This window comes from Triturus cristatus, chromosome 4_2 (genome assembly GCF_964204655.1).
Source record: "Triturus cristatus chromosome 4_2, aTriCri1.1, whole genome shotgun sequence".
NCBI lineage: Eukaryota > Metazoa > Chordata > Amphibia > Caudata > Salamandridae > Triturus > Triturus cristatus.
Window position 1 is genome coordinate 943580367 of NC_140586.1, and position 28000 is coordinate 943608366.

Genomic DNA, 28000 nt, shown 5'->3' on the forward strand with positions numbered 1-28000 from the left:
TGGACTCTGCAGGCCGTGCTTCCCTGCGAGGCTGCTCAATACTCAGTGACACAATCTGAATCTTACGCTTCAATGTGCGTCTTACTCTCTGCACATGCGCAATCATTGCGAGCAAGAATGATGCGCATGCGCACTTATGATCTCTCGTGTGTGCGCACTGCGCATGCGCAGCTGTACATGGTCGGAGCGGCTCATGTCTTGCGCACGGTTTGTTGTCCCTGTTGTGTCCTCTGAGCCGGACACACGCGGGCAGCGTCCGCCTGGTGTGTCCCCTCAGGGCCGGCCACTTCTCGCAGAGCGAACGTACAAGAGAGGTAAGCAGGAAATGGCCTCGAGGCAGCGGTCCAAGTCCATTAAACAAAGTATGGGAATTCCAGTGGGGGCGGGGTCTGTGATTTGGGGGCGGGGTCTCTGCTTATGGGGGTGGGGGCACTGAATGTGGAGGCGGAGTCAGTGAATTTGGGGGGAGGGTCTATGCATGTGGGGTGGGGTCTGTGGATGTGGGGGCGGGGTCTGTAGATGTGAAGTCTATGCATGTGTAAAGGTTGAAGTCTGTAAAAGTGTGTAAGTCTCTAAGAAGTGTGTCGCAAGACTTGCCTTCACTTGTCAACTCATATCCCAGAAAAAGGATCTTGAGGTGGGCAATCTTTGATTTTCTAAAAATATTTTGTAGCTCATGTGAGCAAACCCTAGAATTGTGTGATTTACTCTTGTCAATCAATCAATCGGAACATTGGTAAAGTGCACTACTTACCCGTGAGGGTCTCAAGGCGCGGGGGGGGAATGCTGCTACTGCTAGAATAGCCAGGTCTTGAGGAGTCTTCTGAAGGTTAGTAGGTCCTGGGTCTGCCGTAGGGGGATGGGGAGGGTATTCCAGGTCTTGGCGGCGAGTTGGGAGAATGATCTGCCGCCGGAGGTCGCTCTTCGGATGCAGGGGACTGTGGCGAGGTCGGTGGAGCGGAGCTGGCGGTTGGGGGTGTAGAAGTTGAGTCGTCTGGTGTAGAGCTTGTGGAGTGCCTTGTGTGCGAGAGTGAGGAGTTGGAAGATGATCCTCTTGTTGACGGGGAGCCAGTGGAGATCTCTTAGGTGGTGTGTGATATGGCTGCAGCGAGGGATGTCGAGGATCAGGCGTTCTGAAGGCGTTTCAGGAGTTTGGCCGAGGATCCTGCGTAGAGGGCGTTTCCGTAGTCCAACCTGCTGCTGACGAGGGCCTGGGAGACCGTTCGTCTACAGGTGGATCCCCACAGAAACAAGATCTTGCAGAGCATGCGGAGGACGTTGAAACAGGTGGAGGAGACGTCATCGACCTGCTTTGTCATGGAGAGAGTAGAGTCGAGGATGAACCCTAGGTTGCATGCGTGGTCGGTGGGTGTTGGGGCTGTTCCCAGTGCGGTCGGACACCAGGAATTGTCCCAGGCCGAGGGGGTTGATCCGAGGAAGAAGAAGAGGACCTCTGTCTTGTCTGAGTTTAGCTTCAGTCGACTGGTCTCCATCCACTTGGCGATGACTTTCATTCCTTCGTGGAGGTTGGTTTTGGCGGTGAGGGGTTCCTTGGTGAGGGATAGGATCAGCTGGCTGTCGTCGGCGTAGGAGATGATGTTGAAGTCATGCAGTCGGGTGACGTGGGCGAGCGGTGCCATGTAGATGTTGAACAGTGTTGGGCTGAGGAATGATCCCTGGCGTACGCCGCAGATGATCTCTGTGGCTTCGGAGCGGAATGGGGGGAAGGTGGACGCTCTGGGTTCTGCCGGAGAGGAAGGAGGTGGTCCAGTCCAGGGCCTTCTCTTGCATCCCAGCGTCGTGGAGGCGTGTGCGTTGGTCCAGTCCAGGGCCTTCTCTTGCATCCCAGCGTCGTGGAGGCGTGTGCGTAGGGTGCGGTGGCAGACCATGCCGAAGGCGGCTGACAGGTCCAGGAGGATGAGGGCTGCGGTTTCTCCATTGTCTCGCAGGGCCCTGATGTCATGGGTGGTGGCGATGAGGGCAGTTTCAGAGCTGTAGTTGCTGCGGAACCCGGACTGGGACAGGTCCAGGATGCTGTTCTCCTTGAGGTAGTGGGTCAGTTGTCTGTTGACGGTCTTCTCGGTGACCTTCGCCGGGAACGGGAGTACAGGTCTTGCGATGGTGGGATGTCGTTGGTGTTAGAGCTGGGGTTGGAGAGTTCCTTCACGATGTTGAAGAGCTCTTTGCTGTTGTGTGCGTTGTTGTCTAGGCGGTCTTTGAAGGAGACCCTTTTGGCGGATCGGATGAGGTGGTGGTGTCTGCGGGTGGCGTTCTTGTGGACTGCGAAGCTGTCCGTTCACGGTGCCATTACTTTTCTAGCTTTCGGCAGGTTTGCTTGGAGGCCTGGAAGTCTTCAGTGAATTAACTGGCTTTCTTGCTGGTGTGACTGTTTGAGGGTTTCTTGATCGGGGCGAGGGTGTTGGTGCAGTCGTCTATTCACTGTCTGAGGTTGCGGGCGGCGGTGTCCGGGTCGGCGGGTGGGTTCCGGGTGAGGGAAGTGGTTAGCTGGTCTTCAGTGACCTTGCTCCAGCAGCGCCGGGGATCTGTTGGATGCGGTGGTGCGTGGTGGGTTTCCGTAAGGTGAAGTGGATGCAGTGATGGTCGCTCCAGTGGAGTTCGGTGGTGTGGTTGAAGGAGGCGTGGGAGCTTGCGGAGAAGATGGGATCAAGCGTGTGGCCGGCGGAGTGGGTGGGTGTTGTGACGAGTTGTCTGAGTCCGAGGTTGGCGAAGTTGTCGATCAGGGTGGTGGAGTTGGTGTCATTGTTGTTCCCGAGGTGGAAGTTCAGGTCCCCTAGGAGGATGTAGTCTGTGGAGGTGAGGGTGTGTGTACTGACGAAGTCGGCTATGGCGTCGCTGAACTGTGGTCAGAGTCCGGGGGGTCTGTAGACGAGGGTTCCTCTGAGGGTGCTGTTGGGATCGGTGTGGATCTGGAAGTGCAGGTGTTCGGCGGTGCTGAGGGTGTCGTCGGTGTTGGTCGAGACTCTGAGAGTGTTCCTATGGACGATGACGATTCCTCCTCATACTCCGTTGGTGCGGTCCCTGCGGATGATCTTGTAGCAGTCCGGGATGGCTATTGCGATGTTGGTGCCGAGGAGGGGTTCAGCCAGGTCTCCGCCAGGAAGGCAACGTCTGGGGAGGTTGAGTCGAGTAGGTACCAGAGTTCAACGGCGTGTTTGTGGGCGAAGCGGGTGTTGAGAAGAATGCATCTGAGGTAGTTGGGTTCTTTCCTGGTTGGTGGGTTGGCGGGTCGGGTGCTGGAGTAGCTGTAGTTCCGGCAGGAGAAGGGTCCTTGGGTGCGCTTCGGGACGGCCAGGAAACAGGTGTGTTGGCATCCTGTGTTGAGTGCGTGGAGGGTGCTGGCATCGTAGTGGAGACGGGCATCGTGGTGTTCGGGGCCAGGGGTTCTGGCGCTGGGCGTGGTCCAGGCGCGGACATGCGCAGGCAGGCTTGCCTTAGGAGCGCGCGTCCGCTGCGTGGGCGCCATATGAAGGGGAGGTGGGAGGGAGGAGGCAGCTGGGAGGACGGAGCGGGCGAATGGGCGAGCAGGGGCGGGACCACAGGGGACGCACCGGCGGGAAAACGGGGGCAGGAGCGGCGAAGGAAACAGAGGAAAAGGGGCACAGAATAATACAGGGGGGGGACAAGGAGGAGGAGACACTAAACAATAAGGCAATACAAATACGAAGGAATAGAGGCCAAAAAGGGCACGGGCACAGAATAAAACCGGGGAACAAAGAGGAAGAAACAGTAGTAAATAAAGCAATACAGTTACAAAAAATGAAATAGGAAGTAGTACAGCAATACAATTACGGAGGAGACGGCTAAGGCAATACAATTACGGAGGAGACAGAGGGCCAAAGGGCACGGGGCACAGAATAAAAACTGGGAGCAAGAAGGAAGAAACAGTAACAAATAAGGCAATACAGTTACAAAAACGAAAAGGGAAGCAGTGCAATTACAGCAGGACAAACCTACCTACTGCCTACCACTGACCACCAGGGATGAGACGCAGGTGGCAGCCTGCTGGTGGAGGAGGGCCTCAAACTTTCCTCAGCAGCGGCAGCTGGGGCTGAGGGCAGGACACACAGGCGGTGCTGTGCGGCGTGGGGAGCGACCTTCCTAAGAAGGGTCAAGTGTCATCATCTGTCAGATATAGGTCATCAAAACAGGACAATGCCTGGTCATCAACATTCTTTAGTAGCTCTGTTACTCTGGCTGAAAACAGTCCGGGGCTATTCTTATACCCCTGGTGCAATCGACAAAATTGCCTTTGAGAACCTAGCACAAAGAATGTGGTCAAATACCTGCTACCAGGCGTTACATTTTGGTAGAAAAATCCATTTGAGATATCACATTTGGTTTTGTATTTTTTCCGTTCTATGTTGTTCATTAGTGCGACACTATGTGCATTTTGTACTACAAATGTGCAAGTTGCTGTGTTCAAGTTTCTGTAGTTTAATACTAGACCATTTTAATGATCGGATTTCATCACAGGAAACGAGGGATTATTTATTGATGAGGTGCAACTTTGTATTACACCTTGGTACTCGAGTTGTTGGAGGATTTCCCTAACCTATTTTTTAGCTTTATGCTTAATAGAGTATTATCTTAGAGGTTGTGGAGTTGTTCTCAGAGGTGTTTCATGGTAAGGGGAACCGTCATCCCACCCCGCACGGTTGCAGTATAACGCAGGAGCTAGGGCTAGTGCCTACTCCTTGGCATATGAGGGTTTAACTGATTCTTTAACAAGTTCGGAAAAGGCAGGAAAAATCAGTGTTTCTCCGCTGGCATATAGCCAACGCTGCTGCTTCTATTTTTATGTTACCTACGATAATGGCGGACACCGTTGCAAAATTGCCCATCAGTTTTATCTCCAAGACCATGGCAGGTGCTGCCCCGTACTCATTCTGGATCGGTTTCAGCACTTCTGTCAAAACAGCCAATGAAGGGGTACCATGTGTTCTGATATATACTGCAGCAAAAACTATACCTCATGTTGTGCAGTCTTCTAGTGAGGGAGCCATCCACATCGGCAAGCAAATTGTTAATATTCTATATTTTTCCAGCGAGCCCGCATGGGAAACACTGCCTCAAGTTGTCTTGTTTTTTGTGCAATACAGAACAGTATTTTCTCCCATCTGATGGGAACCTTACCCATGACTTTTTGTTTGTTTGTGGGCTGATGCCTGGGGTACGTGGGTAGCCAATTGTGGTTGTGCAGCTTGAGTTGTCCGCACAGGATTTAGTGTTAATGTTCGCATTACAAACTGTGTCAAGCATCTGTATAATGTCACTAAGTGTTTGTATAGTGTCTGCAAGTCTACGGCTGATAAATTATCAACAGCAGGGTGCAGTGTGTATCCGGTTAAGACTGGCCAAGTTTCTCCCTCATTACTAAGGGGACCTAGTCCAACATCTTCTGTTGTGTGTGGTAGGGTACCATCAAACCAATTTCTGTGTTCTTGCTATGTTAAAGGTATTTCTATTTCTTCATATGGTGTGTAGTTCTCAGGAACTTCATCTTGTTTGTATTTGTGAAAAAGTCCTGCTGTGTTGTCTGCATTGGAATGTAACCCACGGATAGAATACCTCTGTCATATATGCTTTGTGTACCTCAACCACGAAGGTAACATTTCCACCACGATGAGAGACCATGTTGTAATAGTTTCTGAGTTACTGTATGTCTGCATTTCTCAGCAGTGTTAAGTGCTGTAGCCCCTTTGTCTCTAGACATTATTGTAACTGAATTATAGACAGGGTAACACAATGGGAATAGGTCTTTGAATAGTTCAAGCTTGAACAACCTACAACCAATACATAAGGGGTACCTTCTCAGCTGAGAAAGATAGTCCCTACCACCACAGACGTCTCAGGATAGTAGGCAAGTAAGGATCTCTGAGAAAGCACTCAGGCGATCCATTAAATAAGAACCTAGGGCCTTATGTAGGTGGGCTTGCATTTACCACTTCATAAATACCGAATCATACCGATTCGGTGTTTATGAAGTGGTAAATGCTATGTAGGTAATGAGTCGGTAATTATTACCGATTCGTTAACATTCGGTAATTACCGAATCGGTATTTACCGATTCGGTAATGAGGCATACCTTCCCATTGATGGGAAGGTATGCCTCATTACCGAATCGGTAAATACCGATTCGGTAATGGGGGGGAACACATGCAAGGGTGGCAGGGTGTCACAATGACACCCTGTTGCACCCCTGAAACGGCCATGTGTGCACATGTGGCACACATACATGCCCTAAGGGCATGTATGTCTGCCACATTGCACACTTGTAGGCGCTTTGAAATGCATTTCCACATCCATTCTTCATTTACCACCAACTATTAGTTGGTGGTAAATACCGACTCCAAACATCACCCACACACTCCCCCTACATCTCATTTCTGTATTCGGAATTTACCGAATCGGTAAAATTACCGAATCGGTAATTTTACCGATTCGGTAAATTCCGAATACAGAAATTGTCCCCCTACATACCAAAAGCCTAAATACCGGTCGGTAACGGTATAATTACCGAAAATCGGCCGTTACCGACCGGTATTTGGCTACCTACATGAGGCCCCTAATCTCTAAACGTTGGCCGCGCCATGTCGTGTAGTTTCCACTTTCCAGTAGGAACTGTGTCCCTAAACCTAGACAGGTAGAGAATGGTTTGGGCAGCCACCGAACATGACAACCCTGTCTCCCTCCAGGAATTGTGGCAACAGATCTATAACCCTTTCTCTCAGTCATTTGTGGTCGTTCTCTGAGAAATATATAAGGAATACACAGCGGACCTTGCAGGCAAGCGTAAACAGAGCTTTAGTAGTTAATACTATTAAAGATAAAAACTTGTCTGCTTTTGTTTTGATTGTAAATACCATCTTTATGGGTTTTTTAAACTGTGCTGTATCTTCCTTGCCTTCTCAGACTTTCCTGATTGAGCAGAGGAAGTCTTTCCACCTCCACATCCTGCGCTGTAGGGGCCAATTAGCTGGCTAGTAGTTTGGAGCCTTACTATCTAAACAGATGCCTGCACGGACGCGCAGCGGGTGCACCTAAGGCAAGTCTATCTGCGCCCATCCGTAACTGACCGCCGCTAGACGCCAGGACCTCTGCTCAGACTCCACCAGATGTAAGTTGCACTAAACTAGCATACTTTCCGCAGCTCTCACAACATTTACGAGCAGCGCCATTGCTCTACATCCCTGAAACAATATTGTATGCATAGCTTTCCACAAGTTCTGATGGGTCCTGTAAGCTGTATAAACTGCAAATTCAATTGTATGGTTGACTATTGTAAAGATGTTAAAGGGAGTGAGGTGTTAACAACTAAGGTGTGTGCCCCCACTATAGTCTCAGTTTCAAGTAACCCTAGTTTGGATGCCTCTGCTCTGCCCTTCCAAAACACACGCTTATTTAATAGTTTTTAATGTAATATTAGGTCCCTACCTAAACATTCAGCGGAGTGTTGGTATCTTTTTGCTTCTCTTTTACCGGAAATAGGCTTTTTAACAGAAACTTGGCTAAGGCCTACCTCCTTACCAGCCATTAAGTTGACTCTCCCTGAAAAATATCGACAGATTAGGTAAAGTCAGGGGAAGTATTGCTATCCTCTTTCAAGAATCAATCAAAGCCTCTACTATAGACTCGAGTGTTGTCTGGAAAGAAATTTGTTGTTTTCAATTGGAATTTTATTCTAAAGATTGCTGGAAGGGTGCCTTGATTTATCAGCCTCCTGACCCAAAAAAGATTTTAGTCCGCGCCTGACTGAATATTTAGTGATTTATGTGTTGTCATCACAACAATTTCTCCTGCTTGGTGATTTTAATTATCGTGGAGAAGATTTTTTAGACCTTGAAGTAGCACAACTATTATCAGACTGAAAGACTTTAGGACTGCAACAAAAGATTACAGGTCCTACTCACTCGGCGGGCCACACGCCGGACTTAATCTTCACCACCTCTAATGCACTGACTTGTGAACTCCCCTGCCCTTGACGTGGACTGACCACTCAGTAATCTTCTTTCAAATACCTAAAGCTGAGTTGCCTGAGAGAACAAGAACTGAGCAAAAGAGTCTCTCGTCAATGGCAGCACACTACTCCTATTGCTGAAAAATTTGATTTCCTGGTAACCTCAATGGAACAAGACATAAACCACACCTTAGCGGACTAATATAAGGCTTTAAATTTAGCCTTTGAAAAAATTGCTCCTTTTAAAACGCATTCTAATAATAAACACAGGACTCACACACTTTGGTATCCTACAGAGCTGAGACTAGAAAAGTCACTATGTAAAAAGCTAAAGAGACTGTGACGTTTAATTACCAACCCTTGCGACAGTGAAGCATATAAAAGGGAACTTGCTAAATACCACTGAACCATAAAAACTGCCTGCAAAATCTATATTACAAATCAAATTAGTCTTGCTGGAAATTTTTCAAAAGAGCTGTTTAAAGTTTTGAATGACTTTATTAATCCCCAGGCTGGTTCTCAGTTGTTTCAACCTTCTCAGCAACTGTGTACTTCTTTGGCTGACTAATTGAAGGATAAAATTATAACAATTTATTAAAACTTTGCCTCGACTTCTAATCAGCTTTTTATAAAGCTGAATTTTAATTCTTCTCCTGTAAAAGATGAGCACAGTCTGGGAAAGTTTAACACTCTTGATGTCAAACAAATTTTAGGGTCCATAAACATGGCTAAATCCGAATCTCCTTCTGATCCATGTCCAGCTAGGATCTCTGTGCCTCTTGCCTTGCAGATCTCGCCGGCTATTAGTTCCTTGTTGTCCCTCATGCAATGGCAAAAAACAAAGTAGTTAACCATCAGACGATAATAAAGGGGGGGGACTAATTAATGCACTCTCCCTAGTTAAACATGCACTTGACATCAAAGAGCTAATCATAGAAAATTAATTAGACTTTCTATGTATTACTGAAACCTGGTTAAAAGAAGACTGCAATCCAGATATTGCAGTTGCTTTGCCCCCTAACTATACCATCTGTAGGAAAGACAAAGAGGACGGTAGGGGGGAAGGGGTGGCTATCATTTACAGAGATACACTACAATGGAATAATGTTAACCTACACGCGCTCAAGGGAGCAGAAAGCCTCGGTTTCTGGTGCGCCATAAATGGATCATCCTCATTCTCTGGAGCCTTAATCTACCGCCCCCCAGGCAACAGCAGTACCTTTTTGGACTCCTTAGGGGAAACTCTTAGTCAAGCTCTGCTTAGATATGCCAACTTTACAATGCTTGCAGATATAAATCTACACTTAGAATGTGGTAATAACCCTGGGGTCAGCGCCTTCATGAAAACAGTCTCTCCACTTGGCCTGAACCAACTAATTCAGGGACCGACACACAGGGTAGGACATACGCTGGATGGAGTCTGCTCCAATCTCACCTCACGTCAGATAGAGGCACCTATCCCGCAGGCTTGGTCAGATCACTACTTTATTCCCCTGGCCATCCTAATTTTTTTTTGTCAAACCGTTTTTATTGCAGGACCAAATGTATAGTTCAACCATCAGGGCACATATTTGTAAAGTGGGTTTCCCGTCTTCCCTTTGACCAGTATGTTGAACAACGCACACAGCCGTACTGCCCACATCCCGGAGGCCGGGCGGCATCACTCATTCGTATGGTACAGTGACACAATACTAGAAAGGACGAACTGCCGGCGGGGAAACCCGCTGCCCGCTTTTGAATGTTGCACTCTCGCGCCCCCTGGTATGTGTGGGCTGGTATCTTACTTCCATAAAGCCTGAACCTTGCCAATCTATCCCCTGGCCATCCTAATACCCAAGATGGCACAGGCAGCCATGAACAGCCCTATGGGGGAGCCGAGGCGTAAATGGCATCTGTTAGTCACTAACCCCAGCTTTCCCATAATTGCCCAAGAAAAGATACCAACTCTTACTGGCGAGCCAGCAGAGGACTCCCACCGCTTCCACACCTGGATGACGGCCATAAGTGAGGAACTAATTCCTTTAAAGCACACTACCAGAAGGGGTAAAATAAAATCACATAATGATCCATGGTTCACTAAAGATTTAGCGAAGCAACATCTACGCTGTAAACAACTAGAACGTAGATGGAGAAGGGGCTATGAGGTAGCCAATTTACATATTCTTAAAACCCACAGGAAACAATATCATTCAGCTATTAAATCAGCAAAAAAAGATCACTTTGGTAATAGAATAGCTATGGCGAAGCAAAACCAAAAAGATATTTGCAATCGTAAAATCTTTTATTGACCCCAAAGCCTTACACTCAGAAGTTCCTCCCTCCCAGACTCTTTGCAATGATATTGCAACATATTTCGAGGATAAAATCAAGAGTATTCAAAAGGATTTTGGAATTCCAAGCTCACTAGAATCTGTTAACGAACATGAGCTGGATCATAGGCATGATAGGCCCGTCCTTCACGCCTTTCAAACTGTCACTCTATCCCAGACACACAAAGCCATCCTAGCATGCAAATCAGATTCACTATTGGATGCATGCCCCCCAACGATACTACATCATATCATTGACATTTCGGAAGGGGTTTGGAGCGGTGCACCACCAATTTACTTATCAATACATTACACCAAGTGGTCAGTAGTTTGTACTCAAAAAATCTTTATTTTAAATTAATTGTCCAACCAAAGCCTCAGCCAACGCGTTTCGTTCAGATTGAACTTCGTCAGGGCTGGAAGAGTATAGAAAAACATAACATAAATAAACGCACCACACAAAACATTTAAAAATTACATTAAAAGACACATTTTAAAAAGTAACACATACTAAGAGAATATGCACAGGACAAATAATGGATATACCCTAAGCACTCAATATATAAACATAACCATACAGAGCAATTTTATGCAAAACAATACATAACAATACAAATGAAAATGTCATGTATATATATTATAGTATTACATTAGTAACAAAGGAGGCATAAGTATGCCTATGTGGTTCCAAAATATATATATTCTGAAGACCTAGTGAATCCTGTGATTAATGATATTGTGAATTCCTCTCTTTCTTCCAGCATAGTGCCCGATGAGTGGAAATTCGCCATTGTGAAGCCACTAAAGAAAAAAACAAAATATAGATCCTTTTAATCTTTTCAATTATAGGCCCATATCCTTACTGCCCATTTTGGGTAAGATCACAGAAAGAATGATCTATAAGGAACTTTCTAATTTTTCTGAATCAGCTCAGATTTTCCACCCTCCACAATCCGGCTTTCACCCGAAACATTACACGGAATCTGCACTACTGTAGATATCGGACACTCTGAAATTTATTACAGACAATGGCAGGAAGGCAGTGCTGATCCTTTTGGATTTGTTTGCCACTTTTGATACCATCTCTCATAACATCCTCTTAGCCAGACTAAAATCTTGCAGCATTTCCAACACAGCACTGGCCTGGATCACATCCTTCCTGTCCAATCGGAGGCAAGCAGTCTCCCTTGGCACCTTTCTCTCCTCAGAACACACCATCACCACGGAAGTCCCACAGGGCGCCTTACTTAGTCCACTACTGTTTAATATATACATGGCCCCGCTTATCTCCCTCGTTTCGGCTTATGGGATTGAAACAACATCTTACGCTGACGATACTCAGCTTATCCTGTCCCCACGAAAGCTGAAGAAAATTTCAAAGCCTGTCTTAAGGCAGTCATCAAATGGATGGAAAACAATCACCTCCGATGTAACACGGATACGACAGAAGTATTGCTGATGGGGAAAAATAACCCCATCCAACCCTGGGACTGGTGGCCGGAAGAGGCAGCAGCCCCTCCCTCTACTGTGGAGGTGGCTAGAAATATGGGGGTGTGGTTTGACTCCTCCCTCTCCTTCAAACCCCACGCACTCAAGGTGGTGGGCACATGCTTTGGTCTAATTAAAACCATGAAAAAGTTCTTTGATTTGATTCCGCTTGCTGCAAGGAAAACAGTGGCAGTGGCACTAATACTCTCACGTCTAGACCACTGTGATAGCCTCCTGGCAGGGGTCAATAAATCAACCCTGAGGAGGCTGCAGGTAGTGCAACAAGCAGCAGCCAGATTGGTCTTAAAACTTCCCCGTAGGACGTCAGCCTCAGCGGCTCTGAAAACTCTTCATTGGCTCCCATTACACAAGAGAATTCTATTCAAACTCCTTGTCACCACCTTCAGAGCTACTCGCCAACTAGGGCCAGTATATCTCTCCACAAGATTTACACCATACACTACAGTAAGGACACTCACATCTACTTCTGCAAACCTACTCAAATTGCCTGGTTTCAAACTTGAAACTAGGGTAGGGAAGTTGGCTACTGTGTTAGGGTCAAAGGCCTGGAATATTATGCCAAACAAATTGCCTTTTCTTCCGCTTGCGGCTAGGAAGACCCTGGTACAGGGTCTTGTTGTCAGCAGGCTTGACTTTGGCAATGCTCTTCTAGCTTCTGACAACAAAACCCTGCTCTCAAGATTACAGGTTGTGCAGAGCACCGCTGCAAGGCTTATTTGTAATCTTCCTTCCAGATCTGCATCTCTCCCACTTTTAAGAGCATTACGTTGGCTACCTGTCCGAAAGAGAATTATATTAAAGATTTGCTGCCTAAAGATTTGCTGCCTAACCCCCAGAGCTCTAGTGGGGAAAGGACCCAGATACCTACACCAAAAGCTTAAACGATATATCTTCCTGTCAGGAATTTGCAACCTAAGGACAAAGAGCTACTTGCTATTCCTGGCATTCAACGTTCAAGATGTGGAGGCAAATGTTTCTCTTATTTGGCCCCTACATACTGGAATTGTGTACCTGTTTATATTCATATATGCTCTAAACACACCAAATGTAAGAAATTACTGTAAACCTTTTTTATTTTTAAATTCTGTTGCTGCCCCTGTTATATTGATTTTCTGCTGCGCCGAGATACCCTGTAGGGGTGACTCGCGCGCAATATCAAATTAAGATAACATAACAGTAGCATTGTAATTCTTGTGTAGAATTTAAGTGCTGCAATGATAGTAGAAGGAGATAAAAGTAATTAGCAGTATATGTACATTGAACAAAATAAATAGTTCCACCATCTTGCTAAAACAATGTATATATGCAAGCATATAAAAACTGTATGTAGCGTTTTCCTACTATGCTTTCCCTAACCTAGTTGTGAGGGTTGAGGGTGTGTGTGTGTGTCTGTCTGTCCTATAAGAGTATCCAACCCCCATTTCTTATAGGGAAAGTATGTAGGTCCCAGTCTTGCTCACAGGTTGGACATCCCTCCTCGCAGAGTGATTGGCAAGCAGCGGGGTTGAGGTTTTAGCATGGAGTGACCTTGCAATGATAGCAAGTGCTTATCTGCCCGAACCTAGAAATACTTATTTATGCATAGCAAAAATAATTCTTGTTCCCGGACCGAGACCGTAGTCACGCCAATCTTGTTCATGATCTACTGATAGCTGCTTCGCCTCGTGGAGGAATAACAAATCGTCACATCTGCACAATGTATGTTCAGTCCTTATAAGAGATGGTCAAGGTGTCGTGAAAGTGTTCTAACAAAGTGGAATTTGTAAGCAAATGTAGTTTCATGGAAATGATTCCTTCACTTGTCACGCATGCAAATGGGTGTCAAAAATCATCATGTAAAAGAGAAGGCAATGCAGGAATGCTTGGAACCTCATACTGGGTGTGTGTAAAACCAGAGCACAGAGTAGAGCCCGGGTGTAAACGAGGTGCGGAAGTCTGAAATAATGGCCCAGTCCTCCAAGAGAAAAAGCAGCAAAACTGGAGAACCAACTTCCAGTCAGACACCAGACTGTTCTCCTCAAGAGGAAGAAGGATCAGCCCCAGAGGGAATTGAGCCTCGGGAGCTGAAGTCTTACCAGGCTGAGCTTTTGGGCCCAGGGTGACCTTCTAGGGAAGATATGTCCCACTCTTGAAAACCTGTGGCGACAAGCTGTAGTACAGGAAGGAGGTGATGTACGGGGTTCCCACAGGACCTACTAGGTGGAGGGAATCCTTTACACTGAGGCCAGAGACCCCAAACCTGGTGCCACCAGGAGAGTGGTAGCACCTCAGGTGTTTAGGGAGTTCTTGGGCCTCCAATTGTACATTATAAGCAGCCACTTATACAACTTATTCTGTCAAAACTCTTTGAGATTATCAAAGAACTGACTGTGCTTCTCGGCTTTCCATGATGGAACTTCAGGTCAGATTTGTACCTGACCTATTGTTAGATGGCGTCTGTGCAGCCACATCTGCGTCAAGATTAATGAAAGTGGCCACAAAGCATATCTGGATGAGAGTCTTGAAAGGAAGTGATTCTCAGGAGCTCTTGTTCAGCAATCTTCATGGACCTTCCCTATAGGACCTGGTAATGGCATCCCCCTAGCTGGACACCTTGACCAGACCAAAACTTGGAGTAGGCTAGTCAACCACTTTTACTGGACATGGATGCACCAGAAGGTGAAGGAGATTTGTAACTCCTGTCCCATCTGTCAAGCCAGTGGCAAGACAGGTGGGCACCCAAAGGCCCCCTTAATCCCACTTCCGGTGGTTGGCATTCCCTTTAAAAGGGTACGGATAGACATTGTTGTACCCCTTGACCCTCCTACAGCATCAGGGAACAGATATATTCTGGGGGTAGTAGATCATGCCACCAGGTATTCTAAGGGTATTCCCCTTAGGACTGCCACTGCCCCTGCAGTGGCTAGAGCCCTCTTTGACATCTTTACCAGGGTGGGCTTTCCTAAGGAGGTGGTGTCATACAGAGGTACCAACTTCATGTTTGGCTACATGAAACACATTTCGAAGGAGTGTGGAGTGAATTAGCAGTTCATCATGCTAATATGTTATACATGAGTAGGTTAATCAAGAAGCAGTCAATAATTACACATGCACTAATCTACTTTCCCATTCTCCAGGTGATCAATAAGTGGTCCCATATCATGTGAAGACTCCGCCCTGCTCGTCCCCACTGTCATAGTGTTCTGCCTCATCAGTGTCAGAGCTTGAGTCTGTGGCTATTGTCACTCTGAAAGCAGGAGCTAGTAAGAGCACGGCAAGCGTTTAGTGTATCCTCAAGTTTGTGATTGTTTCTGCTAAGGCGCATATGCGTCTCCTCAGCTAGGGCCCGGTCAGGCGCATCTCTATGCCAGAGCACAATCATTGGGGCATGCTGGGACAGCCATGTGATTGCAATTCTACGTCATGCCAGTATCATAGACGACTGATCAAATTTATATGTTATCTTGTGCCCTTCTTGCGTCTACAGAAGCCTTTTAAACATCATTTGGGTGTCAGCTCAATACGTAGTTGTGTGGCATGCACCATTTCTTTGACAGCTAGTTGCCAGAAGGGGTGTATTGCAACGGAGGACCATGGTTAATGTAAGAAATCAGCCCCCAAAGTGTTGCAGCACGAGCATATTTCTGGGCAAGACACGACCATTCGATGAAATTCTTGTGGCGTTAAGTATGTTCTTAGAAGAAAATTTGAATTAGGGCTCCTGGTTTTATGGTGTTTATGTTTTTTGACATTTCTGTCTGTATTTATCCATATTTATTTTTTGTCAACTTTAGCTGTATTTATCCATATTTATTATGGGTTTTGTGAAAAAAGGAAAGCTGTAACTGGTATATTTCCCCATATATTTAGCCAATATAGTCATGCATCAATGCCTGCCAGGTTTCAGTGATATGAACACCCGCAAAAGATAAATCAATGCACTCATATGAAAATATGCCCATTTCAGTATCAGCCTTGTACATATCTTCTGCTGTTTAAATTCCTTTCCTTTTTATTCCGCTTACCTATCAATCCACACAGTTATTTCCCTGGTAGCCTTGGAAAAGTGTATTTAGAATCACGCAAAAAGCACCAAATTTCCATTTTTATCCACATTTAAAAATAAATACATACAAGAAAATAAATGTTTTTCTGTCTGTGTTTATCTGCAAAAATCAGTAAAACGGAAAACAGGGAGCTTTAATTATAATGTATCAGTCGAAAATGGGCATTACTAGAAACCATGCGTATTAGTTCACAGGCCCGCTGCCAGTCTTGATCTTCCATTGGAATGTCAAAGTCTACATTCCAGGCCTCTCGGGCCCGTGTGTAGTGTCTACTGTATCCGATAGCATTGTTCTGTAAAGATGCATAATTAGGTGTCTACACACACCATAGGTTAGCAGTTTCTCCAGGGTTTGAGTATGCGGCGGAGGTTTCGGATAGCATGGCCAGGTGTGCTTAGCTGTGTCTGCCAAGCCCGCAAGTTGTAAAAATTGCCCCAGGCTTAGACCAAACACTTTGCGGGCATGTTTGAAGGAGATTAAAGTCTCATCTGTGTACAATTCACCATATAGCTCGCAACCCCCTCCCTCCATGCCTGGAAGGACATACTGAGTGCCATCTGCCTGATTTGTTTTAATGTCCAGATTGGGAGCTCCCTATGGAATGGTGCGCGCTTAAGTACTTTCACTACAAACCATTGCCATACTCTGGCCGTCTGTCGCGCAATATATGGAGTATCTCTCGGTGTACCGGTTTCCTCCATTAAGAGCTCTGGAAGACAACCAGTGTCAGCCATTCCTGCCAAGAGCCGCATCTCCCAACTTGGGTCTGTGGTGAGCCATCAAGCTGCGTGTTGCAATTAAACGGCATAATAATAGGGGTCCAAATGTGGGACCTCCAATCCTCCTTCTGCATAAGGCTTGATGAATGTGGCCAAAGCCGCTCTACTATGTGTAATGGCCTTGTTGAAAGATTTAACAAGACCATGAAGGTTATGATTGATGGACTCCATGAAAAATTCAAAAGAAGATGGGATGTCTTACTTCCATTCCTGCTTTTTGCCTACAGGGAAGGGCTATAGAAGGGAGTGAGGTTCTCCCCATTTCAACTTCTGTTTGGTTTTCCTGTCAGGGGTCCACTGTGCCTTGTGAAGGAGGGATTGGAGAAACCTCTTGTTGAACCTAAGCAAGATATAGTGGACTGTGCTTGGCTTTTGCTCCATGATGTATGAGTACATGGAAAAAGCAAGTAACAAACTTGAGGCCTGCCAGGAGCTCCAGAAGCAATGGTATGACCAAAGGGCTGCCATGGGTGAGTTCCAACCAGGGCAGAAGGTCTGGGTTTTGGAGCCAGTGGCTTCTAGGGCTCTCTAAGACAAGTGGAGTAGGCCCTATTCTATCCTTGAAAGAAAAGGGGAGGTCACCTATCTGGTGGACCTTGATTCTGACAGGAACCCCAGGAGGGTCATCTATGTCAACCGTCTTAAACCCTACTGTTAGACTTGGCATCTTTTGGCATGTTTCCCCTGAGTTTTTTGCTTTCTGACCTCCCGGTTCTGACTCTGTTTGTGCTGGCTTAGTGTTTCTGCACACTTTTCTCACTGCTAATCAGTGGTAAAGTGCAAGTGCTCCTGTGGTAAAATGTGTTATGGATTAGTGTTTCCATGATTGGCCTGTTTGATTTATGTGTCAGTCCCTAGTAAAGTGCACTGCGAGTGCCAGGGCCTGTGAATCAATGCCGTTGGTGGGCTGCTGCACGGGCTTGTGCCACCCACACGAACAGCCCGTAAAAGGTAACTCAGACTCTCCATTGCGGAGTCTGCACGCAGTTTGTAAATGCCACGTCGACTTGGCCAGTGCACACACTTGCCAGTCCCTCACCTTCCCTTTTCTTACATGTCAGCCACCCCTAAGGTAGGTCCATGGTACCCCTGTGGGCCGGATACAGTGTATGTGAAAGGTAGGACATGCCCTGGTGTGTGTGGCATGTCCTGATAGTGAACTACGGCCAATTTCGTTTTTTGCTATTGCAAGGCTACCTGTTCCCCATAGAACAGAATAGGGAGTCTGTTTATAACATCTTATAAACGTAACTGGCCCGGGGAATTAGGTAGTAAAATAAAGTTTAGTATGCCTGAACTCAGAATCTAAAGATTAGGAGCTTCCGGAGGAAGCGCGTTGACGTCACAAAGGACACCAAATGGTGGTATGTCGACGCCCACCTTGGCCACGAAAAAAAAAAAGGGAAAAAAAAGACTACAATTGCGGATCCAACCACTAGATGGCGGAATAATGCACAGCATAGTGAATCCAGAAAGTCTCCAAGCTGCAACACTACACCGACAGGTAACTATACGTTCTGATCTCATGGTGGATATGCCGGAAAACCTGACAAGCAAATGGGGTGCCTGGGCTCAGCCGTAAAACGCCTCTGGGATGGTTTATGCAACTTTTTGTGATTATTGTATATGCCTTTATCTGCAAGCTAAGCATTTGTTACATTGAGCATCATGTTTTATTGTATGATGTTATATGATGCACTTTGGTAAATAAAGTTTAAAAAAAAACGGATCCCCAGCTCCCGAGTCGGCAGCTCTGGCTGCTGCACCACATCCTCTCCCCCTGTGTGGGCATATCTGCATGAGTAGAAATGCTGCTGCAATATCCTTGTTGATTCCTGGATATTGTTAGTGACCAGGGAAGCCATAGTAAGCACATAGGCTGGACACTCGTCATTATGAGTTCCCCAGCTCCATGATGGCTTCTCTGAAATATCTGATGTTTGGCACCAAGCATCTCAGCATAATAAACCTGCACTGATACCAGTGTTGATTTTATTAAGAATTGCACACGGAGAGCCCCTTAAAGGGGTCCCCTGAAACCTACCACTCCTTAGTGTGGTCACCGACTGGCCTGGGCCAGCCTGCTACCACCAGAGTGTGTTCTGACCTCAGGGGAGAGTGCCTGCCTGCTACCACCAGAATGTGTTCTGTCCTCAGGGGAGAGTGCCTGCGCACTCTGAGAACATTCCCTTTCCTGGGTGGAGGTGTTCACGTCTCCCCCTAGACAGGTAGAGCCATCCGTGATGGGGAGCTTCAAAGGTCTTGCCTCCTTTGTAATGCGACCCCAGCCTCTCCTGTTAGAGGGAGCTAGCCTCCATCCTGTTCTCAACCCCTTTTTGGTGGGAGGACAGGTGGGAAACCTTTGATAGATTAGGAGGTGTGCCTCCCCTCTGCCAGCTCCACCCCTTGGGTGCTAGAGGCGAGGTCAAGTACACTTTTCAATGCCCACCATCTTGAAGATGGCAGGACTTATCCAGTTAGGGCTAGGACTGTGTCCTCCTCCCACAGGAGGTGGGCATGTTAGAGGGTGTAGACTCCCCAGGAAAGGGGCCCATTGGACACGAATCCACAAAAAATACTCCAATGGACCAGCATGCGGTCAGTAGAACAGATGTCTAACGAAAAAAAAGGGGAAGTATCTAGTGTAAAGATACACCTAACTCAACCTGAACGGGAGGAAGGAAAACACTTTTTGTTTAATTACCCTCACACACCATAGTGGTGTCATGCTTCATCATCGGGTCACCCCAACGCCTACAGGTCGGGGTGGGCTCAACCACAGTGTTGGGAGCTCTTATGATAAGTGAAGACCAGAGGAATTAAAAATTAAAAAACCTCAGGCAGACCCCTGGTTTCCCTTTATTCTTGAGTCTGTCAGGGTTGTTAAAAAATCTTAAAAATCGGGTCAATGGGAGTGTTATGGTCCTATGACCCTAGTGCCAACATGTTTCAGTCCTGGGTTGGCCCAGGACTGAACATATATTTAACTTCTAAATGACACCTTCAACTAGGACCATTAGTAAATAGATTCATGCAGATTGCAAAAGATCCTACTCGTAAGGATATCGGTGCAGTCATCATCCCCATGACAGGAAAGAAGAAATACAAATGAATGAATGAAATGCTTTAGGAGGCTGAGCATTCTTAAATTAAGAAATGAAAGAAAGATAAACCAGGAATAGAGAGAAACAGAAAACGCAATAAGCAAGAGAAAAAAAGAGTAAAATAAAGATAATAAAAACAAGAGAAATAGAAAGTACGAAAGAAAGAAACGAGGCTCCCCTATATTATATTCAGTAGAGCTTGTAATATGGCAGCCAGGATATCCGTCACGTTTGTGTCTGAGTAACCCGGCCAGCGAACTCTAAATCAGGCTCTTGACACTTTGCCATGTTGCTGCTGTTAACTGAGCACCATTACTTCCTCAGAAGTCACGGGCAAGAGACACCTGGTCGCCTGTAACATACGTTTTATAATTACAAGGGTGTGGCAACACCACATAACACCGCATAAACAACAAGTGCAGATTAAACCACAGGGTTCAAATAAACCCACACACACACCGTAAGATTAAACCTGTACTAAACACACAAGCCTCAATAACAGGCAAATAATATAAAGACTGATGGACATAATGAAGCGGACCTAGAGATACATGCATAGCACAGAAAAGGTAAAAGGTCTTGACTTAGAGTTTGGTGAACAAGGTACTCCTTCACAAGCGTGGTGGAGTACCCTGTCCGACAAACAGATGGTCTGCCTGACCTAGTGCAAGTCCGGTGGATTGTCATGTGTCCAGCCTTACTTGAGTGCCATCGGTGTAAATACATCGGACGGCCCATCCTCTCTAGATCAGGCTGTCTGATGTATTTTTCTCTTATTCTTTTTCTGCCTTGAACTGTTGGGAGAGTCTTGGGGGTGGGGGTGGAAGGGGTGTTCTACAGACTAGCGGTTTACTCTGTCGCACTCTCACATTGCATTTATGCTACGCACACCAACACCCTAAACATGCACTTGATGTTAGCGCAAAGTCTAGGCACAGGCATAGAAATGGAGCATTACATGGGTGTGTCAGTAGGACGCCACTCCACTGACCATGATGCAAAGATCTCATCAGACTATTGATCCTTACAACAGGGTGCATTGCCACCACCGCTCTAGCAGTTAAACCCATGACAGTCCTCTGCCTTAAATAAGGGCACACTTGGTGTGACCCTTCAGGTCACAGGACCAGTCCAAGACCTCTCATAGTCCCTTATTAGAAGTTGCACAATACTGGGGTGGCAGAAAAATCTCATGTAATTTTTCTTTTTTTTTTTTTTACTTTGTGGTAGATTTATCCCAGTAATGTGTAGTTACAAGTTTGACGCCATGGACTGGGGAGTTCAAATGCAAAAAGAACAATTGATGGACAAAATGCAGAACAATGTCATACATTGACCCCAGTACAGAGATCTGGGCCGAAATCCATCGTTTTTTTGCTCACCATTCTAGTTTGGACCCAGCCATATGCAAATCAGTCTTGACCCTGCGCCCAATGGGAACAGTCCTGCCCGAACTGCCAGGCCAGGTCCTCCCTGGACTGTAAACAAGCATCTTTGGACCGGTTTCAGGGTTTCATCCTTCATCAGCCGGGTTAGCTTGACTCAAGTGGTATGGGATTAAGGCCCAGTTCTCTGTACTGGGGTGAATGTATGACATTGTTCTGCATTCAGTCCATCAATTGTTGTTTTTGCATTTGTCACCCCGAGTGGGACGGGTATGCCCAGACGTGGGTCCCGTGCTTTCCATGCCACTGGAGTCAAGCTATCCTGGCTGACGAACGCTGAAAGCCAGAAACCGGTCCTAGGATGCTTGTTTCCAGTCCAGGGAGGACCTAGCCGGCAGTTCGGGCTGGACTGTTTCCATTGGGCTCAGGGTCAAGACTGATTTGCATATGCCTGGGTCCAAACTGGAATGGCATGGTGAACAAAAAAACGATGGATTTAGGCCCAGATCTCTATACTGGGGTGAATGTATGACATTGTTCTGCATTCTGTCCATGAGTAATTGTTTTTGTATGGACTGGGGAGTTGCCGCAAGGAACAGATTCTTCTGCCTGTCAAACCACATGCCATTCACTATTTCATAGTGTTTTTCTGCTTTTATTTACCACTTGCTTGTAGCAGGTGGTAGATATATGCATGTGGTTGGTTGGGGGAAGGGTGAAGCAGGGGAGGAAAGTGGAAAGCATTTTCTAACAGGGGGAAGTATTGTGTGTTCTCCGCGTTAGTAAAAAAAATCAGCACAAGTCTTGGCTGCTTCTGCTGCACCCAGAGTCTTGTGCGTCTTTTCCATCTAATTTTTCTGCCTGGAAAAAACTGTGTCCTGGTTTTCTGCAGCCGGTAAATCCAGGTGCAGAAAAACAGATAATCAGGTGGAATGACATGAACACATGAAAGTAAGCTTTAATTTCATTGTGCTCGATTCATAATCTGGACCATTGTTGAGGGATAGATCTGAACATAGGCCTCGCAACACACAATAGATTAGTGTGAAGCTGGGGCCATAAATCAAAAGACCCGGATACCAGATACGATACATGCAGTGAGCAAGTCAGGGCAGGGGAGAACGCCTGTTGTCCATGGAGGGGACAGTCACGTCCCAGAAAACTACATTTCAAATTAATTTATATTATTTCTATATATCTGTTTTTTACCAGCCCATATGACTTTACAACTCTAGGGTACATATAACCTTTGTGAGCTTATTAAAATGTAGAAAATTCTACAAATCCTCACTCCTATATCCAAGTGCTCTCAGGCTACAATTCTACACTCTGCTCTGTCTGAAAAACAGCTCAACCTTTTCACAATTCTGCATTGATTTGGCTTGTAAATTATATTTTTGGAAATTTACAGTAACTATTTAATTTTACTACTATAGGTGATTGAAATTATGGACGAAGAAAGCAAGATTTAGCACCAGGCAACCGAATGTCAGTGCCATAAGAAGGATTATTTTGAAAAACCGAATGACATCCAGCATTCTACGTTTAAACAATTTCCAAAATCTAGGTGTGGAGAGGAAGTAGGAGCTGAGAAAAGTACTATACCTGTAAGTGAAGTCTCTAATTTTGCATTTCACTAAGCCAGAGCAAAGTCATATCTGTGCACACAGCATCAGAAATAATGCCAGAAAGACCAATCACAGCATCCTCATCTGAAATATTATCAGAAAGACAAATTGCCTCAGCATGAAAGGATAATGTTCATCTAAAGCATCATGAAATTCCAGAGAGGAAGCACACACTGCATAAAAGAAAGATATAGCAAAAGGTTTCTTCTGCATACCATCAAAGAAAAGACGCTGAAAGAAGACTCCGAAGCTGACAGGTTAACAGCCAAAAGACTGGAAAATCACCTTTGTTCAACAACCGTTTTTAACCAGTTACGCAAGTTTGAGACTATCTGCCTCTGGATAGAACACCATGACCCACTCTGCTCACTTTTGCAAAAACCTTAAAAGTTCACCACTTTATTGTGTTCATGACCATCTCAGATTAATGTTTCCTTTTTATTGTGTACTGTTCTGTAATCTGTAATTCTATGTAAATCACCTCAACATTAACTGTTCAATATAAAAACGGGTTAAATGAGCACCGTTGCGCTATAGCTAATGTAAATAAATCCTCGTCTTCAGAACTGCAAACCTTAACCTTACACCAAACATAGAAAGGGTAAAAGGAACAGATGTTCTGCGACTGGTGATCCACAATAGTACTGCGCACGTTCTAATGTCCTCAGTTACTGCCATTACGTCAGTGCAAAAAGGAACTTATCAGTTTAATCATTAAATATCAGACTAACACCTTATTACTGCATTGCTAAGAACCTATACAAATAGATTTGAGAAAAACTTCAGTCACAAAATAAGTTGCTGCTGGAGAGGCTATAACCTAAAGACTATTATCTGCTAGAAACATTTCGACAGGGGTTACAGGGCTGCTTCCAGACATATGTTGCTCAATTCAAGTGTTAAGAAGATTGCACACAATTTCTTTTAGAGATAAATGCTGTACATTATCTAAACAAGCCCGACTTTAAAATCTGGTTCACTCTTACCGTGGCATATAAGCAAGAGAAAACTAAACGTAGAGATATTAACTCTAGGAATACACCTTATAAAAACACGCGCTGTGAGAACAAATTCAGTGTTCAAACCCACCTCAATCAAGGCAAAATAACCCAAGTTGGGGAAAAAAATTACCTGTGCCAAAAAAGATTCCGCCATAAATTTCATCTCACTGAATTTGAGAGAATGCTCACCGGGAAAAACCTCTCTCAGTGCTCTGAATGCCAAAAAAGTTTCAGCCGTAAATCTTATCTCACTGAACATATGAGGATCCACACTGGGGAAAAACCGTATCAGTGCCCTGAATGCCAGAAAAGGTTTAGTATCAAACCGAGTCTATATCGACATGCCTTAACCCACTCTGTGGAAAAACCTTACCAGTGCTCTGAATGCCATAAATCTTTCAAGGGCAAAAGTAGTCTCGCTCTGCATAAAAGAACTCACACTGGGGAAAAACCTTATCAGTGCCTTGAATGCCAGAAATGTTTCAGTGACCAAAGCAGTCTCACTCGGCATAGAAGAACCCACACTGGGGAAAAACGTTATCTATGTTCTGAATGCCAGAAATGTTTCAGTGACAAAAATAGACTCACTCGACATACAAGAATACACTCTGGGGAAAGACCTTATCAGTGCTCTGAATGCCCCAAAAATTTCAAACTTAAATCACTTCTAACTGCACATGTCAGATTCCACACTGGGGAAAAACCTTATCATTGCTCTGAATGCCAAGAAAGGTTTTGTAACAAACAAAGTCTTTCTCGACATTCAATAACCCATTCTGTGGAACAACCTTATCAGTGCTCTGAATGCCAGAAATATTTCAGTGTAAAAAGTAGTCTCACACGGCATACAAAGATCCACGCTGGGGAAAAACGTTATCCGTGCTCTGAATGCGACAAATGTTTCAGTGAAAAAAGCAGTCTCAATCAGCATACAAGAACCCACACTGGGGAAAAGCCTTATCAGTGCTCTGAATGCCAGAAATGTTTCAGTGTAAAAAGCCATCTCACGCAGCATATAAAAACCCACGCTGGGAAAAAACCTTATCAGTGTTCTGAATGCCAGAAATTTTTCCGCGACAAAAGCAGTCTTTTGCTACATACAATAACCCACACCGGGGAAAAACCTTATCCATGCTCTGAATGTCAGAGATATTTCAGAGACAAAAGCAGTCTCACACAGCATGTAAGAACCCACACTGGGGAAAAACCTTATCAGTGCTCTGAATGCCAGCAAAGCTTTTGTAACAAACAGAGTCTTTCTCGACATGCAATAACCCACTCTGTGGAAAAACCGTATCAGTGCTCTGAATGCCAGAAATGTTTTAGTGACAAAAGAAGACTCACTCAACATACAAGGATCCACACTGGGGAAAAACCTTATCCATGCTCTGAATGTCAGAGATATTTCAGAGACAAAAACAGTCTCACACAGCATATAAGAACCCACACTGGGGAAAAACCTTATGAGTGCTCTGAATGCCAGCAAAGCTTTTATAACAAACAGAGTCTTTCTCGACATGCAGTAACTCACACTGGGGAAAAACCTTATCAGTGCTCTGAATGCCAGATATGTTTCAGTGAAAAATGCCGTCTCACTCAGCATATAAGAATCCACACTGGGGAAAAACCTTATCAGTGCTCCGAATGCCAAAAATGTTTCAGCCGTAAATCTTATCTCACTGAACATGTGAGAATCCACACTGGGGAAAAACCTTATCAGTGCTCTGAATGCCAGAAATGTTTCAGTGCAAAAAGCAGTCTCACTCAGCATACAAGAACCCACACTGGGGAAAAACCTTATCAGTGCTCTGAATGGCAGAAATGTTTCCGACGTAAATCTTATCTCACTAAACATATGAGAATCCACACTGGTGAAAAAATGTATCAGTGCTCTAAATGTCAGAAAAGATTCAGAGGTAGAGATGGTTACAAGCGCCATAAGAAAACACACCATCCAAAATAATTCAGTGCTCTGAATGCCAGAAAAGCATCAATTTTAAACTCAATTTCACTCTACACGAGCAAACACACACAGGGGAAACATTACCAATGTTGTGAATGCCAGAAATTCCTATTTGATTGGCACAGCCTCACTAACCATAAGCGAGTCCATACTAATGAAAAACCTTATAAGTGTTCTCAATGCCAGAAAAGCTGCAGAGAAAAGCGCTATCTCACCATGAGAAACTCCACACTGGAAAAATACTTATACCATAAAAGCTTGTATCTGAAAGACAGTGTTATGCTTCATGAGAGATCCCACACTGGGGAAAAACCTTACGAGTGCTCGAAACACAAGCAGAGCTTTGGTTACAAATTACTTCTCACTTTATTTGACCGAACTCACACAGGGGAAAAAAGCCTTATGTGTGTTCTGAATGTCAGATAAGGTTTATTCACTAATACAATGTCACTTCACATGAGAGGATTCACACTGGACTAAAGCCTCATACAGGAGGGGAAAGCCAGAAACGTTTTACTCACAAAGGAGATCTCGCTAAACATGAGAAATGCATCCACACCAGGTGAGAAGTGAGAGGGCACATATTGTAGTTGCAATAGGATGAATCCAGAAACTCTTGCAGAATAACTTAGGCTGCCCACATGCAACTTCCAAAGAAATTTCAGGCCTTGAAAAAATTAAATTGCAACAAAATCCCCAATTTGAGTATCTGAAAGTTGCAAAACTCTCTAAGGAATCTACTTGACTCAAAGAAGTGTTAGTGCTTGCAAAAGTCAACTAATTGCCAAACAATTCACAATATGAATGTCTTAGATTTACCCAAAAGGTTTCTACTCATCCTTGTTTCTTAATATATGACTGAAATCTATATTTTCATGATAAGATTAAGCCTAGGTGGAGTTCCGCTATGAGGAACTCCGTGAATTGACAAAAAAACTTCGGCACTCTACGCGGAGTTCCACAAGCAGCGGAGTGCATTAGGGTCATGCCGTTCGTAGTGATTTTGATCCACTGGTGTTTGTCCTGCCCTGTAAAAATAATCTCGTATGGTACCATGTGCAGCGCAAGAGGGTGCAGCTGCTTCTACTCGAGCGGCAGCTTTGTCAATACGAAGGAAGGTTTCTTAACACGAGTGTTCTTGACCTGCCGCGACCACTCGCATTGAGAAACCCAACCACCTGCTTTGAAAAATCTCGCCAGGAGGTAGATGTTGATGTTGCTCTCCAACTAGACCTTGGTGTTCGAGAGCAAGGAAAAATCTCACCAGGAGGTGGATTTTCCTTGCTTGCGCACGTGATGTTGACGAGCGCAAGCATGTAAAAAAACCTCACTATGCTGCTCGGAGCAGAATTTTTAGGAACACCGCGAGCTCCGCGGAGTGCGGAAAACTCCGCGAGCGGTGTCCACCGCCTAGTATTAGATATTATACAACAGAAGGAAAACATAACAAACTAGTTACTAGCCTTCGGTAATGCTGCTTCTAGTGTATACTCCTTTACCTGCAGATTCCTCACGTTGTGAATATTCCCCACACGTCAGACTGGATCCTCAAACTTACGTCCAGTTTTTAACTTTTTACAGATATGCTTCCATTTTCATAGATACGTCTAATTATGATGCAGGAAGTCCACTTCGGGTCTTCCACTGCGTCATTCCATGTTCTAAAGGTAACTCTTTACGATTCGGTTGCCTTGGGGTAATCTTTTAATGCACTTGAAAGGAATACACACTACACTATTCACTTATAAGTAGCAGAGGCACATGCATTTTTAATGCGCCATGCAGGGGCTCTTTGGATCACATTGTTCACCTCAGTTTGCATGCGGAAATTCATCACCCTTTTGTGTTGTGACACACCACAATTAAATCGACAGTTATACTTACAGATGATGCATTCATTTTGAACATACTGTCAGCATGCCTTCCACATTCCCACTATGGCACAGTGGTTGCAAACACAGACACCTTGAGTCTGATTGAAGACATTGTACAGTACACTAAGAGTGAATTGTTGTTTTTTTTTCTTTTCTTTTCTTTACTTCATTGTTCCGGCAGGAGGCCGCAAATTACACTTGAAAAGAACCGTGTTCCCCCAGTGAAGGGTATAGCAGCCCAAAATGCATTGGGTCTGCTTTAACTGAGTGACACAAAATATTGTCCTGAGCATATTGCTTCTTAAATTCAAATGAGTGTTGTTTGTTTATTTGACATGTTCTTGTGTGATGAAGACATTTTGTCTGTTTGACATTTGATTGAAATGAAACATAAGACATCAAATGAAACATTTTTTTATATCCT

General features: G+C 45.1%; 1 protein-coding gene across 2 annotated transcripts; it reads left to right on the plus strand.

Moving 5' to 3' along the window:
• The first annotated feature begins 142 nt into the window (after positions 1-142).
• LOC146839021 (uncharacterized) lies at positions 143-27999 on the plus strand. Of its 2 annotated transcripts, XM_085603049.1 has the most exons (3): positions 143-314; positions 6934-7138; positions 22547-27999. In XM_085603049.1, exon 3 carries the CDS (start codon positions 23921-23923, stop codon positions 25700-25702), a length of 1782 nt encoding a protein of 593 aa, XP_085459175.1. In that variant the 5' UTR covers positions 143-314; positions 6934-7138; positions 22547-23920; the 3' UTR covers positions 25703-27999. The 2 variants fall into 2 exon arrangements, with proteins under 2 accessions (XP_085459175.1, XP_085459176.1); XM_085603050.1 differs by lacking the exon at positions 6934-7138 and having other exon boundaries at positions 160-314.
• The last annotated feature ends 1 nt before the right edge of the window (position 28000 follows it).